This window comes from Anopheles arabiensis, chromosome 2, assembly GCF_016920715.1.
Source record: "Anopheles arabiensis isolate DONGOLA chromosome 2, AaraD3, whole genome shotgun sequence".
NCBI classification, from domain to species: Eukaryota; Metazoa; Arthropoda; class Insecta; order Diptera; family Culicidae; genus Anopheles; species Anopheles arabiensis.
Window position 1 is genome coordinate 108751118 of NC_053517.1, and position 19355 is coordinate 108770472.

General features: G+C 46.1%; 1 protein-coding gene across 7 annotated transcripts; it reads right to left on the minus strand.

The window, feature by feature from the left end:
- Positions 1–287: 287 nt before the first annotated feature.
- On the minus strand, positions 288–19153 carry LOC120898655 (hyccin). 7 transcript variants are annotated; one of them, XM_040304797.1, is made up of 8 exons: positions 18835–19153; positions 12899–13401; positions 12549–12809; positions 11955–12477; positions 11762–11878; positions 5417–6100; positions 1958–2446; positions 288–1862 (listed from the first exon to the last, which is right to left on the minus strand). In XM_040304797.1, the coding sequence occupies exons 2-8, from the start codon at positions 13046–13048 to the stop codon at positions 1531–1533; spliced, it is 2556 nt and encodes an 851-aa protein (XP_040160731.1). In that variant the 5' UTR covers positions 13049–13401; positions 18835–19153; the 3' UTR covers positions 288–1530. The 7 variants fall into 7 exon arrangements, with proteins under 7 accessions (XP_040160731.1, XP_040160724.1, XP_040160723.1 ...); XM_040304790.1 differs by lacking the exons at positions 5417–6100; positions 18835–19153 and adding exons at positions 13759–14595; positions 14714–15194 and having other exon boundaries at positions 1958–2443; XM_040304789.1 differs by lacking the exon at positions 5417–6100 and having other exon boundaries at positions 1958–2443; positions 18835–19151.
- Positions 19154–19355: the final 202 nt, after the last annotated feature.

Here is a 19355-nt window from a genome sequence, read left to right on the forward strand (position 1 = left end):
ACCAGCAGCTTGCAAAAACGTGTGAAAAAAGGACATCTAAAATTAGGGTGGCACAGCGCTGGGGGATATCTCTACGCTACGATTAGCGCCAATAAGAGAGCATAAGCCATAGCTGATAAAAACCGATGCTAATCAAATGATGGTGCTTATACCACTCCCTCTACAAACTGATTCATTTATGCACCCCGAAATTTCCCAATGAATGCTTTAACCCAGTTCCTAACCGTCCGACACGCTGCTCTCGTCGTTATAGGCCGTTTAGAGTATGGAAGGATGGGTTGGTTTTGTTTTTTTTCTAACCTGGTGTGTGCGAGTGTTTGGTTTGTTTGCTTAGCAGCGTTTTAGCCTGCCGCAAGGATATACACGCGCGCTTCGGAACGCAGCCGTTTCCCTCATTTTTGGTGAGTTTGTGTGTGGGAGTGCATATTTACCCAACCAGATTCGTGTGGGCGCGTTGGCGATGGTACACAGCAACACGGTGGTAATGGCACTCGGCGAAAATAGATGATTCGCTAATGATGACGAGCCAAGTGAGGTGGAGGGAATGAATGGCAACAACAACAGCAACAAAAACCACGAGACACTTTACATACACCGGTTAGGAGAAACGACATAAAAATGGAATTTATATCGTGATCGTTGTTTCCCCCCCCTCCCGCTCGTATAACGCGGCTTTAAATGTTCGCCAATTGAAAGGGTGAAGGGGTATTATGTGGGGAAAGCTTGCGTGGAATGAAAAATCCCTTGGAAGACCCCATCATTAACAAGAGATGCGTTGCTGTTATCAAAATTATCTTATAGACAACTTTAACGACTGTGTGAGGGGAGAGGACTAACGACTGTGTGGGGCATACGGGGAAATTAAAAGATTAGAAGTGAAACAAAATAACGATTAAATGGAGAGAATGATAATTAAAGCGAATATAAAATACAACAAAAGCTGACTATCACATTAGTAATATTAGACGATAAGGATAAACATATAGTAATTCTGGCTCGAAAAGAAAAACAATAATCTGTACAAACAAACAAAAAGCGGCAAAGAAAATACTTCCAAATGTAACACACAAATTATAACACTCTATGGACCCTAGTAGCAGTTCCACTATCTTCTACTGCCCGTTCAACCGCACTTATTTGGTATATATAGTAACAAAATCGCACCACAACATATACGTACACTATCTATAATCACCGACGACCCCCCGGTGGCTAGCCAGTTTAACATTTTCGCACCTTTCTCTACAGGACCGTGTACGCGGAGGGAAAACAGGACATGAAGGGACATGTGGGAAGGTGTGTGTGAGCGTTAAAGAATGTCCTACTGGCAGGACTGCAATACTGTGTGTGTGCGGAGTGCTTCATGACAATTGAAAGGAAATGAGTTAAAGGAAAGGACAAATATTTCTTTAAAAAAATATAGCTTACTCCACACACACTCAACGCATATCTTCCCTTACCCACAAAACTAGAAGGGGAAAAAAGACAGGTGTCCTAGCGGTAGGCCCGAGCAAACGAATGGACGACAATCTAAACTTGACTAACTTGTATACTGCCGTGGTTCTTCATATCCAGCACGGTGGTTTTTATCGTGTTGCCTCCATTGCTGCTGTTGTTGATCGTGGTTGAGGCGTGCAGCTGCTGTTGCTGCTGCTGCAGCAACTCACTGCCAGAATCGAACGATTCCCCAATATCGAGTGACTGCTTGGCGCCGATTCCACCGTTGGCCGTGCTCGTTACGATCGTCCCGTCCACACTGTCGCCGTTCGCCGTACCGCACGCTGGACCCGATCCCATCAGGATGCTACCGTTCGAGAGGACGACAACGGTTGCGGGCTGGCCTCCACCGACACCACCGGACGCTGCAATTAGAAAGCGGAATAATGCACATTGCACACCATCACACAGGGTCAGATTTCTCACCCGCCCCCCTTGGGGTTGGCAGCACATAACTTACCACTTAATTTCTCCTTCGAGTTGATCTTCTTCGCCGATGACATTAGCGCCTTCGCTTCCTCGACCAGCGACGTGCCGCCGACGCTGATGCCGGTGGCTGCTGCCGCACCGCTACTATTCACCGGAAGCGTCACACCGCCCCCGGAACCGGTGGAAACGAGCACCACGGGCGTTGTGCCGCTGCCTCCCTCCTTATCCCTATCCTTATCCTTATCCTTCTCCTTGTCTTTGTCCTTCTCCTTGTCCTTATCCTTTTCCGGCTTCAGCTTCTTGAATCCACCCAGCACCTTATGCGTTTTGGAGTCCTTCGGTTTGCCCGGGGTGCCGCTCGCTGTGGACGACCCAGTGCCTGCCCCAGCAACTGTACCCTTCGTGCTGCCGTCCGTCGACGGTAGCCCGCTCTCACAATCTTCGTTGATGCTGGTCAAATGCTGGTGTCCGGGCGCACCGTTCTCCTCCTTCGTTGGCCCCTGTATTGGAATATCGTCTGCAAGCCCGGGAAAAAAACCGGGGGTCGATCGAAGCAAAGGTCGGGCACGAGAATTATCGTCGGCAGCGTCATCGTCGAGCGCGCAGCGTGTGAATTACAAGGAGTAAAGTAAAACCAGCGTCGGAAAATTAATTAAACTTTATCGTACCCAACCTGCACACGTACGGATCGTGTTAGACCCATCCGTGTAACATGGAAGAGAGAGAGAGGGAGAGTCTGGGGCAGACAGGGAGACGAAAGGGAGAAGAAAATGCGAATTGGAAACATACTTCCACGAAATCCAGTGCGCAAAGGACACTAAACGATTACTTATCGTGCAGTGGAGCGGTACACTGAGATGCCGAGGCGTGGAGAAGAAAGTAAAACGTGGGCTCCACGGAAGTGCGGGAGGAGAGGAATTGCTTTATGAAACAGATGATAAACACAACAAGAACCGTACAGAATATCATCATCATCCTGGACGATCATACTGCATAACTTGACGATTTGTTTGCCTTTCATTTTATGTTATCTTTCTTAAGCTATTCTTTATGTTTCAATTAAATACTTCGACAAACTCCGTCCGTCGTTGGCAGCTGTGAGATAGGTCAGAGGGACATTTCATGAGCCATGAGCATCCAGCCTACAGACCTAGCAGAGGCTTGCTGCTCGTAGAAGTCCGTTGCGCATTGAACCAAACTCATAAACAGGGCCACACAGTTTTATAGAGTTTGTGCAATGGGGCCGTGTAATCAATCGTTTCGTTTCTGCATGTGTACCTACTCCCATCGTAATTGACCATCTTGTTGCATTATTTTAATAGAAAGGGAGTTTGAAAGCATGATACAAATAAAATTGAATATCCCTATTTAATATTTGTAGTATTGAAAAACATTATAATAAATAGCAAAGAGTATAAAACAGGTAATATCTAGTGTAATACCAAAGAGTGTAAGGGCATTGATACAAGCGGCGCATTGCCTACTTGCAGGGGCAACACACGCTATAGGGACAACAGTTCATCAGAGGAGCACGCTGAGAGAGATGGGATTTTTTAAACAAAAAGTAACGGTATGTAACTAGTTACATTCGCATAACTGACCGTTACTGAACTACTATACTGAAATAAAAGAAAATAAATAGTTACTTAAATCAACGTGTAACTAGTTACAGAAATAACTGGTTGGAGAAACGAATGAACTAAAAAAAAAGGTAAACCCAGATGATTAATCGCATCTCCCTCTAGTGTACACACAATATAGCCACGTGCACAAAAAGCTCCCCCAGGGTGAATCGTGTGGTGCAAAAAGTTGGCCACGTTATTTGTTAAAAATATACCTCAAAACGACACCCACCCACCCATTCCCAGCGGTTACGTGTTGTGGCACAAATTGTGAAATAAGTACGAAAGAATGTAAAAACAATATTTCACAAAACGAAACAATACGGTAGCAGTGGCAACAACATAAATGTGATTTAAAAATACAAATATTTTACCATAAACACACACACGCACACAAACGAAAGTCACGTTGGACAAAGAGAATAAAAAAATGAGGACAACAAAATAAGATTTATCGAGAAATAAAATCGTTTGATGTTCTGTGCCAGAAATAACAACAAAACACAAAAAACACATGAGAAGATATTTATAACGCATCAAAAAATAACACGACTGCAAAAAGTGGTTCCTCGCGACTTTCTCGTCTCTCTTTGCTTGTTGGCAGTGCTTTTGGCGGTACCAAATATTGACAATATAAACCGTATTTTGCCAAAACCGAATAATCCCCAGTATTTGCGCGATTCGCGCCATGAGGGTGGGGAGAGTATGGTATGCGCAACAGGCGCAATGTGGTATGTAAAATAGGAAAACCACACACGTGACTAGATACATGTGTGCTGGAAGCGAACTGAGGAGAGGCAGTGTGGCAATAACAGCACATGTCGGTGGATACAATCAACACGAGAGAAATAATCTTAAGCAGAATTTGATGTTCCAAAAGCGGCAAAATCGAACAGATGAGGAATATAGCAATAATCAAATCATAAGAGGCTGATGGTGATGATTGCGTGAACAAGTGCCACACGCACACACACTCACACATTTTGGTGCACTTTAACTAAGCTCTGTGCTTATGCAGTCGAAAAGGTGACTCTTTTCCGAGACTGTGGGGACACGCGTTTATACGGTGCAGTAGAGGCAAGTGCATGTCTGATGTCCTTCCATCACTTTTTTACAACAGTAGGCCGACGTCCGGGTGCAACAGTTCGCAGTGATACGTACAATACATAAGCAATTGATTTTGGCACACATACAAAGGAGAGGTGTAGTTTAAACGCTTTCCCGCGTGTGAATAAATTAAGCATTACAAACTACACGAACCGATTGTGGCAAGACGCCCTTTCAAATAGAGATGATCCAATTGGATCAATTAAAAACAATAAGGAAAATAACACGGCAACTGCACTGTGTGAAGCATAAAAGAAAAGAGAAAAAAGTGACAAAAACCAAACACTCAATTGGCAAAAGAGCAGAAAAGAGGCACACACTCTCACACACACATATACGGAGCAGTGGTTTGCAGCAGAAGCAGAAGATTTTTGGAAGAAGGTAGAAGTAGTCGTCAATGGCTTGCCTGTTTCCAGCTGTTTCGTTACAGGAGAGATGATGTCGTTCTAGCTCCTGTTGATCGGCGGCACATTGTGGCAAACGGCGTTGTTTTTGTGACATCGGTGGCATTCTGTGGGATTGGCGGTTGCTATGGCTGTTGTCTTAAAGCGTTAAGTTCGATTATTAGCTAACTACGATTGCAGGTAATAGTAGGCAAGGCTAGCTGCCAGCTCCAGTAGCGCATACGTCGCGTTCATAGCAGTGGTTCAATTGAGGTTGTGGCCCCTCATCATAAGCTCTCTCTCTGTATCTGTAATGTTCACGTTTCGGCGCTGGCGAGATTCGGTGTCGGTGGTCCCCGTGTCCTTAGTACAGCCCAGGAATGGTGGACGGTTGTATGAGATGGATCGTTGCTGGCCGCCCATTCACTATCAGCGCTGCCAGCTCGTCCGAGTCCGAGTCCTGCAAGCTGCTCTCGAACTCCTCGTACAACCGGGCACCGGCACTGGCCCGTGCCTCCGATCGATTTACCGGTGATTGGTTCTTGCTCGACAGGAACTTCTTGCGTCTCAGCGATGCCGGCGAGACGCTGGCGTTCGAATTCACGTCCTCCACCTTGCCCGTTCCCAGCAGCAGCTTGTGCTTGGGTGAATCGGCCGGACTTGAGTGACGTGTGGAGCCTCCGGACCGTTTCGGTGAGTCTGCCTCCTCCTCGATGCTGGTCTGCTTCGTACCACCGGCACCGGTTCCATTAGCATTCGCAGCCGCACCGGTCGGAGCGTTCGTTTTCCAGCCCCAGTTTTTCCATTTTCGTGATGATTCCTTCTTTTTCGGTTCGGTCCGTGGACTGTTTGTGTCAGGATCGACGGCACCATCCGGACCAATATTAACTGCAATTTGCGTGCCTGTTGCTATGCCACCACTACCACCACCAGCAGCGCTGCCAACTGCCGTTCCAGCGCCTCCTGCGTCGTTTCCTACGTCGGCGTCAATCATCGCCAGCTTGCTCATCATTTCCTGTTGCGTTGACTGCAGCGCATTCACAAACTCCACCTCCAGATCGTCTGTAGACCATCGTGTCACCAGCAGCAGCCACAGCAAAAACCCCGCGTGATGAGCGCCAATTGGAAATTCGTACCACAAATTGCGATTTTCGATACACAAGGATCGAGCGATCGGGAGAGAGAGAGAGAGAGTTTTTGGGTTTCGTTCACGAGTTCGAACAGAGAGAAGAGATTAAGAAGGAAAATTAGAGGAAAAGAAGAAAAGAAAATATGATATCTCGGTTACATTCAACCTGTATCAGTCGCGGTTTCTGCGAGACAGCCGAAAATAGTCCACAGCGCAGAACCGCTCAGCTTAAAAGCAAACCTGAGGATGGGCGAATCTGGGTAGTGCATTGGTTAATACTTTGCGTCAGAACGCAAAAGTGAAGTTAAGTACAAGATAGAGCAAGAAAGGGAGAGAGAGTGTGCGAAAAGGATAAGGAAAACCGTAGCCAAGTTTTATTCAAAATGCATACAGCGAAAGTCGTCAGTCAAAAGCAACAGGTTTAAGGGAAAGATTCTTTCATTTTAAAACAGGTTAGACATAAAGCTTGTTAAAAGCTTGAAAAACTAACTTCAAAATAAGGGGTTTTATTGGAAATAATGTAGAAATTATTAACAAAAGCAAGCGATAAAGATAGTAAGATAATGCCTTTGAAAACGAGAAGGATTATCAGACGTCCTGGAGGATGTATTAGTATTACAAAGGTTATCATTCCTTTTTTAGAGTTTAATCGATCTGTTTTCTGGATCGTTTTACATGCAATTTCATTCTTGTAACGAGGCAAGGAAGAAGAAGTTGCGGAAGCTTTCTCTATTAAAACATTCGCTGCCAACATTCGCAAGCTGTTGTATGCGAGGATGATGATGTTTGAGGCATGATGTTCGCAATGAGGGGGATGTAGTTCAAAGTAAGACAAACAAAACATAATTTAAAATGAACTCAATGAAACTGTACATAACATAACCATGAGACACAAACTGACTTCCCAAAAGCAATCGTTTGCTCGTCTCTCTGAGCTGTCATACACAGTTCCTTTGTGACGAATAAAGTCACCCGCAAAGGCATCCCACTTCCGTCCAGCCAGCCAGTTCTATTTGCAGGGATACTTGTGTAACACATCCCCTGCCACAAGTAGGATGGTCAGCTCCACGGTCATACATTTTTCACAAACTAACGCCTTCGTGCCAGAGCTCAACTATTAGAAAAATCCTCTCTAGCCTCCTGGACACGGGGGGAATCTCGTTCAGAAAGGAAGAATACAGTTCCATGGACTCAACTAAAACCACAATCCGAACGTTTGTCGATTATTCAACAACGGATACACTTTCTCTTGCGCAGGATGTGTTTCCCCCTCAACCTACGGCCGATAACGAGCCAAGTGTGCTGAAATATTGTACCGTTTTACGTTTGTACACCTCTGTTAATGATCACTGGGCAAAATGCTCTCCACCCACATCCCTCCGACTGCGTCTTTTTTCTTTGCGTAATCATTCACCACGCTTCAAAACAAGCGGAAAGGACGTAGAGGCTGGATCACGTTTGCCAGCATGCCATGACATGACATGTGAGCCAGATAATGCTCCAATTTCTCTTTTCCTCTAACGAAAGAGAGAGAGCGAGAGAGAATGATGTGATGATGCTATCCATTTATGTTTAACTCGTCTCGGTTACGGATTTTAATTGTCCATAGTATTTTCCTCGTGCTTTATTTTAAACAATCAACCGGTGGACAAGGCTCCAAGCATTCCAAGAATGTATAGGCACGGCAGTTTGGTAGGCGTAGTTATGCACGTTGTGCAAAGCGGTTAATAAATGCATAAGCTTGTTCTGAGAGCCACACGAGACAGGATAAAAATACTATCACTGCTATCATTAAATAAAACAGATTGTTTTTGCTTTTCAATAATCTTTTCAGAGCGAAACTCGGACCAACCCACGGGAAAATCTATTGGCCAATTTGTTGAAGCCCGTGTGATGCACATTTGCAAGGATTTGCAAGAAACATTGCATAACGTAAGGCGTTTTACTGTGCTTAGTTATCCAATTGGCAAGTATGCAATTTGTATAACAATTTCCTGTGCCTTCTTTAAACTTCTGTCCCTCTACTTTAAGAACCATGTGCAAGGAGTTAATGTGCTTTTGATTGTGTCATGGTGTATTGTTAATTATTAAATACCACTCTTTCCAGCTTTATTGGGCCGCCTTTTCCAGTAATAATAAGGAAATATGTCACCGACTCCAGAGACCGGGGGATCGACAATGGAGCTTGGAGGCTCACAACAAAAAGGATCAACCTAACAATAGAAACCGTTGTACAGTTTACATCACGCACACGCACCCAAAAACCGTCTAGCCAAAGCTAATTTTTGGAAACGTCGGAACGATCCTTTAAAGCCGATTTACAATGGGCAAACAACCAGGGCTGAACTAACTTTCTGGCATGTCTGACAAGCTAATTAATATGGAAGGAATGGTTCTTCCGGGGTGGCCTTTCACCCGTTTCCGTGCTATTGTTACTGCTCCGAAATACATACAACTACATCGAAACAGAACTCAAGTTACATGGTCCAAACGGCTCAGCTCAAATTTCAACACAAAGCCTTGTCCTCAAACCTGAATGTCTTGGTAATTAATGATTGGTGGTGTGGAACTGTTGAAGTCAACTGTTGTAAACCGTAAAGGAAACATTTTACACACAGACAAGGGTGTAGTTCGCCGTAGATAGTTTATATATACACTGAAACACATCGCCAGGAAGGACAACAGAAAGGGTGGTCCTTAGCATGCACAGCACAGCCCAAAAGCAGCTCTAATTCACATCAAGAAACACATCAGGATATGATAGATACAGTGGGAATTAATGGTTCCAGCAGGAATATAATGTGATTTCGCAACACACGCACAGGCACACACACATAGAACAGACAGTTTGAGGGACAGATACATCGAAGGGAGATTTAAAACTTTCTTTGAAAATGATAAGGGCCCCGGTCGTTAGGTAGGGAGGAATTTCAAAGCACACCGAAACACCGGTGACACGAAAAGAACATTCAGTTATTAGCCGCAAAACTTACTTTCCACTTTATTTCGTGGCACTCTCTATCAGCACCTATCCCAGCGTCGCATCCTGTTACAGCAGCTCGAACGAGGTTCAGTTAGCCTTCGAAGCTTTGCTTTGCCAATGACGGAAGCCCCACCAGTAACAGGAGCATGATGAGTTCGTTTCTAGACCCCTACAGTTCCTAACCGTGTGGATGTGGTCCGAACTGTCCGAGTGTGTGTGTGTGTGTGTGGAGAAAGTGAACAAAACATTTTACTGGAAATTTATTTAGCCTCACTTGAGCAAAGAAAATTTTCTGCTTTTAAAAGAGGATCCGAAGGAAACTTAACGATCGAGACGATCGCTAAGGAACGAATCCAACCATCGAACTGTTCGTAATTTGGTTCGCATTTTCGAACGTTCATTTGGCAGGACCGATTGGCAGGAGTCATTCACTAGCTGGAGAAGGATGCTTTCCACCAACAAACGCGCTTGCTCCAGTTCGTACACCTTTATCGTTGCGTGGGGCACAAAATTCTCTTCTAAAAATGGAACGAAAATGAGAGAGAAAGAAACATGCCGCCATTGAATGAAATCACAAAACGTGGGATACGTTCAAATGGCAATAACGAAACCACAAAATAAGATACATTACATTGCGTATCACATCCGAAAGAGCAACGGTTTTACTTTACCAGAAGGCAGCAAAAATGGCAAAGCATCCGAACAAACAAACAAACGCAACCGATTTGCGAATAAAGTACACCCACCCACAAAGCTGTATCATCCCAGACGCTCCCACACACCATTCGTTTAAGGTCGCGTTGTCTCAAACAACTGATGTTATGTGTTTCTACCATTTTAGCCAATAATTACCACCCCGAGCCACGGCACGAGCCACGGGGCGAGCTTGGTGATGGTTTATCTGTTACCCCGGGCGTGCTGTGCAAGAAGAAACTGGTTCAATTCTTCCGCTTTTTGTGTTTGTTGTTCGTTCGATACTCCTTATCGTTTCCCATTCCGCTTCCGTTTCTCAGAAACGCATCAACGTGGCACAATGATAATGTGGGACGACGATGAGATGCCTCATCGCGTACGAATGCGGGCGTTAGCGGGAGAAAAAGGGAACCAGCCGCATGTCGATTGCGATACCGAATCTCGGTCCCAGCGCAACAAATCTTGTGCGTGCTTGGTAGAAAAAGGGAAAGACAATCATCCATCCACCGCCCCGCATACCGAACGGAAAGTGAGCCGGCGGCATCGAGGATCGGGAGTGTGTAACGATTCGCCTGTTTTCTGCCCACACACTTACTCGCTCAAACAGAGTGATTGAGAGACGATCCAGGCGAGCGAGCGTGAGGCACGAGCGCAAAACAAATTAGCTACATCGTTCTAGAAGCCAACACCACCTACACATGCGGGGTGGGTGGGTGAAAGACGGACCCTTTCTCTTCTGGGGGATCCCCGTCGTTAACCGGTTGCTTCATGCCGAACCAAAAGCGCACAGTTGACAGTCGGCATCACATGCGGTCGGTCTGATTACGTTGATTTGAGACATCGACACTGATCCTTTGATGGACATAGAGAGAGGGAGAGAAGCATTAAGCTAATTGTCGACTTTTTTTCTGTCAAGCTCATTCCCCACTGATTGGCCCGTCATCCCGGGGGAAAAAGGAAACTCGAAACTTTTTAGCGATACGCTTGTATTTTGTGGCCACACATAAAAGACACACGCAAATTAATTTATTGTAATTCAATTTGCCTATCAATTTTAGGTTGTGGATAGCTTTCTGATTTTAGAAACAACATGTCGTCACATCACCGGAAAGGACCATGATGTTATACCAGCTGTTACGAGGAACATTAAAAACCGGCAACCAAGCGATAACCATGGGGAATGGAAATTAATAACCATTTGAATATAGGAGAGCACAGTTTCTGCCAATTCTGCAAACTAATGTTAATTTCATTAAACAACAACTAATTCCGTTCCACCGTTCCAAAACGAACCGAAGGGAAAGCGAATTAAGGTAAGGGACACGTATGCTTTGTTTACTTTACCGATGAAATGCATGAGAGGAGCAAGGCTAGAGGGTACGGTAATGTAGGAATGGAACGAAATTTCATAAAAAAAAATCAATAGAAAAGGAAAACAGCAAACAATTTTGCAAAGAACAACACATTGAACAACGAAAAAGCGGTAAAAGCGATCGGGTAAAACGGGGCCGTTCCCTTGCCAAAGCGAACGAGAAAGGAAACGGCACCGAACGTAGGCTGCGCGCTGCTGCACGGTAGTTAGAGGTATATGAACAAGACAGAAAGGAATATGAATTAAGGCCACATCTTCGGCGGCGTTTTGGGTGAGAGACTAATGGATGTAGAGTGACGATTCGAAATGGGCTGGCTCCCACAAATTTCCTCCAAACATCCCTTTTCCCTTTGAAAAGTTTATCATCAATTGTACCCCAAATCGTCACTCGTACAAACGCGCCGGCTCCACCATGGGGCCGCTGCCGCAACGGGCGGAAACGCGGGTGTGATGAAGAGCCACATAGGATGAAGTTTGACGGATGGGGTATCTGTTTGGCGTAAAAGCGGTGATCACCAGAAGGGACGGGGACACCGAACCACCTACCTGGTAGCTTCTTCGTCCGGAAGGAAGCGTTCGTAATCATCGATTTCGAGACCGTCACCGTGGTCGTGGCAGGCGTCAGTGCAACACTAATACCCATCGGACCGTCACTGGGTTGACCTGGTGAGAAAGGGAGAAAAGGAGCGATACCAGGTTACAAATACAATTTCCACCCATCATTTACGTTTAAACCTACCGGAAGGATTCGCATGCAACGAGTTGCGTATCGCATTCGTCACCAGTATCACCTCGGGAAGCATTTCGTAGCACGCGCGACTGTGCAGATCCGTCACCGCCTCGATCGCGGCCGACGCAAACTCGTTAAACATGGCGAAGTAGTTGGCATGCGCCAGCTCCACCAGGAACTGCGAGTTCACGGCGATCCGGGGCGGTGGCCGGACGACGTGCGACGGCGCTGCCATCGCCATCGGCTGCTGGAGTGAGATCGGATCATTGCCGTACGACGAGCGGTGCATGTGGCCGCCCGGTAGCTTCGGAAAGCCTTGGTTCACCAGCAGCGAGGTCGTTTTGCACAGATGGTAGAGAGCCGGTTTATGGATCTGATTGAGCTGCTGGTTGTACGTAAACAGCAGGGCCGTCATCACCTTGAGCCGGTTCTGCGCGTTGATCGATTCAATTGAGGGTAGCGGACCCCAGTTAATGTCCTTATTGCTGTTCTCTTCCCACCGCCGTAAATCACTTGGCTGTAGACTTTTCTCCTGTAAGAAGAGCGAGACGATTGTATTGTAAGCTGCTGACGGTATTTGCAACTGGAAGTTCGCATTCTTACCTCATGATAGACGGATGTCTGCGCGAGGACAGGCATTCGAAATGACACCACCTTTGGACTGCCGTCATCCGAGCTGACCTCGATGTTGTAAATGCAGATCAGTAGCGTTTCGATAGATCGACAGCCCTTCTTGTCGCCCAGTGCTACCGAGTTTAAATACAGATAGATCAGCATCGGCACAAACTGCAACGTGAAACGGCGCAGTTCGGCCTCATTCGAGCGATAGAAATTGCACAGCTGATTGCAGATGGGATGAATAAGCTGGAAATTCCGAACGAAACGAAACACACCTCATTAGCTTCATACCGATCTTCATCATATGCACAGTGGCGCAACCCTTCCATACTTACGTCCTTATATTTCGTCCGCTCGTTCAGGATGGTGTAGAGTGCCTTCGAGATTTCGAAGTCATTCTCGTGCTGAGCGGCGAACGTTCGCAGTTCCGATTCCTGCAGCGAGCTGTAGTCGGAGATCCAATCGGCTATGATCGCTTCTGCCATCGCCCGTTTCTTCTAGCGTCGCTTTCGCCGCACACTATAAGGAGCACGTCTCGATTCCTGCGGGCCACCTGCACAGACGACAGCTCTGCCAAGCTCTGTTTGCTCTACCGAATAGATCCGGCGCTGACGGCTCACGTGCTACGTTCTCGTATTGCGGCACATCCGGAGGCAATCCGTGCGTCAAACGGGATCGACGCCAACGTCACACTTGCAAAACGCTGCTTCCAGCAAACAATAAGATCCCGTTTTATTCTATCACAGCTTTTTTTTTCAACACTACTGCTTGTTTTGTTGCGGCTTAGATGATCTCGAGCAGTTCACTGCGGCAAATCATAGCTTGAATAGTATTTACACTGCAAGAGAAATGGGCGAACGATATAGTATGAGTGCAAGAAGCTCTGAGCGACATATATCGTCCTCTAATTCAACGAAACAACGGTTAAAAGATCTTCTAGGACATCTGCCGGAGCAACTAGCTTGTTTGTGCAAATATATGGCAAATCAAATCGCTGCAACAACAGACTAACTGGATTGTTTAATCGTCTCTCTTTACCACGAATTACTCTAAACTGTAGCCAATTTCAAGCAAATCACTTTCTCGCTGATGCTACTATTCGCCCGAAAGGAAAGGCGAGGTAGTAAAGCTATTAACCCGTGCATTCCGTCCAACCATCCAGACCAACAATACCCCTGTTCCGAACGATGTTTACCATTTGCCTTCCAGCATCAATCGGCACGTTTTACGATAAGAGTTTTCTTGCGGGACTTTGTACAACCTGCAATCGTCTCTATAAACTTGCAAACGTGCTGTACGATACACAAGAGTGGCTCAATCCTTCCCTGGCTATTAGCGTTTTTTTATTGTGCTTTTCACTGCTCCTTTTCCTTCGTGAAACGAAGGATGTAAAGCAGCAGATAGCACTGGACTGTGGGCGAATCCTTCACGCGAAACTTCCCGCTCGGGTCAAGCCAAGCCGTGGCTCTCTATTGAGCTGGCCAGATGGGCCTGGAAAGGATGGTGAAAATTTATGAGCTACCCAACGCAAGAAAAACTACCCAGTCCCGGTGCATGGAGGAGAGCATGGATACAGTATTTTATCAGAAATCGATTTCAATCCACTTATCGAGCTCAATCTTTCAGTCCGTAAAGATGGGCTTTTACGCGAATGGACAGACACCCATTATGGAGGACTCCCACTTCGGCAGAAGCAACAGTGGTCGGGCTGCCTCTTTCCAAGACTTTCCTTCCTTTAATGGACAGACAGCCACCGCCGAGTTGCTTTTCTTCCCAGCCAAGCAACATTTTTATGGATGATGTTGCATGCGAGCGTGCCTGGGGGCTGCGTTTTCCCAGTGGATAGGGAGGTAGACCAAAGTTCTGGAAAGTGACGAAGTGACGAACACGGTCGAGTAGAGTACATCCGAGCAGTTGATTGACGAAAACTGATTCGGAGTGTCATAATCAATCGTAGCGAAATGAGATTTGGCCATGCGTGGAGGGTTGTTTCAGGGACCTTTCTTCATCTTATCACCAAGTATTGATCATGCTGGGAAATAGATACACATCATTAATAGTTGTCTGCCTTAATTCCTCATAAATTCATGTTCACAACCATACAGTAATTAAAACATCACACTAAATTATACCCACCCCAATTTACATACCGTCTGGGGTCGGTCGCTTAATATTCCATCCTCTAACTCATGCAACTGATTATGATGATGGAAAACAGCAAAACTCAGCTCTTTTGCAATAAAACTTTGCTTCAACTACAGCTCAGCTCAATTTCAAACCGATTGAACCCAACCAAAACTAACCCTCGGGACATCGTTAGACGACCATCTTCCACCACCTAACCACCATCCCATCACCAGGGTTGGGGGAAACGTTAACCGGAGCAAAGTTTATCCTCAGCCGAACATTTATCTTTCGCTACCAGCTCGTGCCCAAAACCGGAGACTACGCTACGAAACAAAACACCCAATTATTACTTTCCCACGAGTGCCGCCACCAACCCCACGGCAACCACACACAGACGTTGGTGGTGGTCCAATTGCACCGTGACCAAGAACCCGCAACATTGTTCTACCGTACTCCAGCACCGTGGCTTCTTGGATTAGACACGGAGAAAGGAACTGGAAAACAAACAAGCAACAAAGCACACTGTGAAAACAGGGAAACAACACCCGCTGTATTGCACTTAACACAGAACTTTCTTTTCCTGACATTGTTACAGGCGAGGACGACGACGACGACGATGGGGGAAAACTTTGCACGCTAACATGCTGCTTTGTGTAAGCGTAGTGCTTAAAACCAACAAAAACACCCTGCCAGTAGTCACACCAACTTTTGAGATTTGGTTAAAACACAAACGTCAGCACGACCAGTAAAACATATCTAGTAGTCCACACAGCCTTTGCAAAGCTTTCCGATCATCGTTTGGCCAACTTCAATAATGACATTTACGTCACACTTTTCCTACTAGCAATCAATCGCGCGGTCTCGCGACAGCAGGCAAATGCATAAGTTTGCCACTGTGCTCGTTCGCCCATCCACCATAATTAACCATCAGCAGCAGCAGCAGTAGCAACTACACAGCACACAGGCGTCATCATCAAGCGACGGTTGTCTTTACGCGAACCTTTACGTAACGCATTAAGCGCGCGACGATAGTGGCAGTTAGACGATAAAGTCATTCTGGGATGGAGTTGATGGGGGTTACAACAACCACAAAAAACCGGGTCAACTGAAGTATCGAATATGGCTACAACACGAGAGTACTGGAGGCCCGCTGTCGTCTACCATCAACCATATCAACCGGGGTAGCAGAAAAGATAGGGGCACATAACCCCCACATGCATTAGCGATGAGTACGATGACAAGAGAGCATGCCAACAGGTGTACTTGCTGCTGTAGCGTGCATCGTGGCCTACTGCAATAGATGCCATTCAACAACTACAAGAAAAAACCTCTCCATGTAAAGTGGTCACCACACAAAAGTTCCACGGCTGTGGGGTTATTAAGGTAAGCGACAAAAAATGTCTTTTAACCCGGGCATACATATTTCCCTACAGGTTTCGAACATCGCTAACAGCTTGCGTTGCTTCGGAAAGAGTTCCATTAAAAACTAAAATGAGCGTAAAATCCCGGAAGAGCTCCAGGCAATTACGCCAGCCCTGTACGACCATTTGACCACCCGTTTGTACCTGTACCTGCACCCACCCGCTCTTGCAATCCCATCAGTGTCGAGATGTCAACGGGGTGCCACAACACTCGGTCGACTTTTGATACTTAATTATACCGCGTTGATCCAATTAAACCATCACTGCCTTTCCCCTTTCCGGGTTGAGAGCGTTGATTATTGTCAGCGGAATGTGCAAACCACCCAAAAGGTTCCGTTTTCTTTTTATTATTTTATATTCATCAGTTCCAATTCCGTGTCGAACGTATCAAGGGCCAGGTGCGTTGGATTGGGGATAAGTATTTTACAAGAACCATACTATAGGGTGGATGCATGACAAGAAGCATCAGGGACTAGGAAGTTTCAACCAGGCTCAACTGTCCGTCTGTTTGAAATGGTGCCAAAAATAGCAAACCGATCCAATTGATTTTGAAATATCCGTTTGTTTTTTTTCCTACCAGGGGAATTTATATTGATGCGAATTGGAAAATCTATTATAGCTTCACAGAACAAATTCCAACTAGGTATCTGTTTTTGATTCAAATAGTAATTACGAACACACCATTACAAAACGGTGCGTCGAACACATGTTTTGCCACAAAATGACTGTGGCAATGACTGTTATTAGCCCCGTAAACACACGATAACGATGAACAATTACATACCCTAAGCTATGGAATGTCTTATCAACCGAACCGCCCGAGCATTTGTGCGACTCATTGTTCAACTGAATGTGAACACTCCATAACACCCCAAAAATACGCTTAATTTGAAATAAAAATACCTTTTCTTCTTTTCTGTCTGTATTCGCCACTCAGAAACAGAAGAATATATAGTGCAAAGCAGTTGGAATTTGACTCTCTATCAAAAGGGTCTCCACAAATTCTTTTCCGTTCGGCTAAGTTTACCCAGAACGTGGTGAAACAGATAAGCAATCAAACAAACGAACCAACCATTCAAAAGATAAGCGATCAAACCAAACCACATCACATCACATCTTGTACCTTAACCTTTGCTTAAGCACGGTATTCAATTTGAAAGCAGCTAATCTGTCGATTTAACATTGGATTCGCCAGAAAAGCCCAATAGCCCCAAATACAAGGTTTTTCGTTATGCCTGTTCATCAGAATTGAATCTGCTTTCCTTAAAACAATTACCAAGCTCTTCAGGGAAACATGTTCAAAACGAGCCTAATAGTAAAATTCTTCAAATCAAATCAATATCAAGCTAATTAATCGGAAGCTTTTTCCCCACTATCGAAAGAAAAACTCACAGAGGATAAGGAGAGGGAAACAAAACACCTCCCACGGGTGGAATTTAGTTGTTACTTAATCGAATCGATATGCAAAATTGGATACAATTTCTTCCATCGTCTCTCCGCGTGCCCCTCGCAAGGAAATGGACAGGTCTCGGCCACCCACCAGCAAAACGCTGGGGAAAAGGAACGCTCCAGGAAGCAAAAGGTGACCTTTACCGCATGGGAGTGTCCATAGGACGCCTAGAGACTTAGGCGGGACGACGCGAATGCGATAATAACTGGCCCCAAATGTACTCCCTCCCAGTGCCACCCCGGTTTTGCATTCGTGCATCGATTGATTGGGGTCAAGGTTCTTTCGGTGTTCAGCACCACGGGTCGGTCGGTGAGAGGTGGCTGCTGTTCTACCCACGCATTTCAAGGCCACTTAGAGGCGTGGGCGGCATTAATGGAGAATAAATCAGCTGGGTCGTCTTCATCTTGACGGGGCTCTCTTTATCAGCCAAGCACTTGCCATCTCCTTATCAGCCTGCTTGTCTTGCTGCAAATGAGAACGTTAACGAGGCTGTTAAGCTTTGCTGCACACACACATACACACAGTTTATCTTTCGTACAAGAAAGGCTATGCTTCTCCTACCACTGTCTGCCAATTACGGGGAAAACATGGTTTTTCGCGTACACTTGGGAAAATGCTTTAAAAAAACGTGGCTCTTGTCGGGGTTTTGCTTTTCACTAACACACACAATCCACGGGCTCAATTCTTCACACATCAAAGTAAACTTTGCGCTGACGATGACGAACGCGGACTGTTGATGATATCATTCGATTTCCCTGTCTTCCTCGAGCTCTCTGTCACGCGAAACAACACGCCAACACGATCTCGTCGTTCCCGTCGTCGCCTCAAAAACGGTTCGTTCACTTCACAACAATCAGCAGACGACGGGTTCGCGGGTTGGCCAGTTGGGGTGGAAAACTTCACCCTCAACTCGCCAGGGAAGTTGTGAACGTGATTTTGACGTAACACTACGGGTGCTGATTCGCTCGCTTCAAGGATGTGACCGCCAACTACTTCACTCTGCCTTCCTCGACCGTGGAAAGGATACACCTTGCCCTCTCACATGCACACCGTGTCACAATCACACACATTAACTAGGGCGGACACCTTCACAACACACAGCCCGCTTATCATCAGTACACGGTGATGCATCGGAACTTAAGCCACCACACACGGCGCTTTCCACACTGCTGTTGGGCACACAACCGACCGCTCGGTCCACGTTGCGCCACGCCACATTCACATACGCACCCTACCTCTTCCCACCACACTGGTCTACGGCACACCGAATTACCTTCCAAAAACGCCTCCCTCCTTCCGTGGTCAAGCAAGAGGCATCGCCAGATCACAAGACAGCGCGGCCGACGGTACCAACGGAGTTGGGCTTTTTCCACTTCCCGACAAACAGTACACACACACGGTACGCACCGTTGCGTGTGGAACCCGTACAACACTTCGATACTGGCACGGGTGAAACTTGGCCGGGAACACGTCCGCCCTGCTACGATAAAAACCACACACCGCGCAACGAGAAGGGGATTATTAGCGAAAAATCGAACCACTTGCTTGTTTCCTTGCTTTCCCCGTCAATTCTTGGTGCATTTTTCTTGGGCCCGCACACTGTGCGGCGCAATGTTTGCTGACCGCTGGGCATGAAACGTGACAGTTGTGAACAGAAATCCTCGAAAGGGCCAACATTTGTAAATTTGGGACGAAATCAATTTGCTAAAAATTATCTTTTTGATTTGCATTTAATTTTGATCGTTTTATGACTTATTTCCACTCGGAAATGTTTTTTTTTTGTTCCTGAAAATT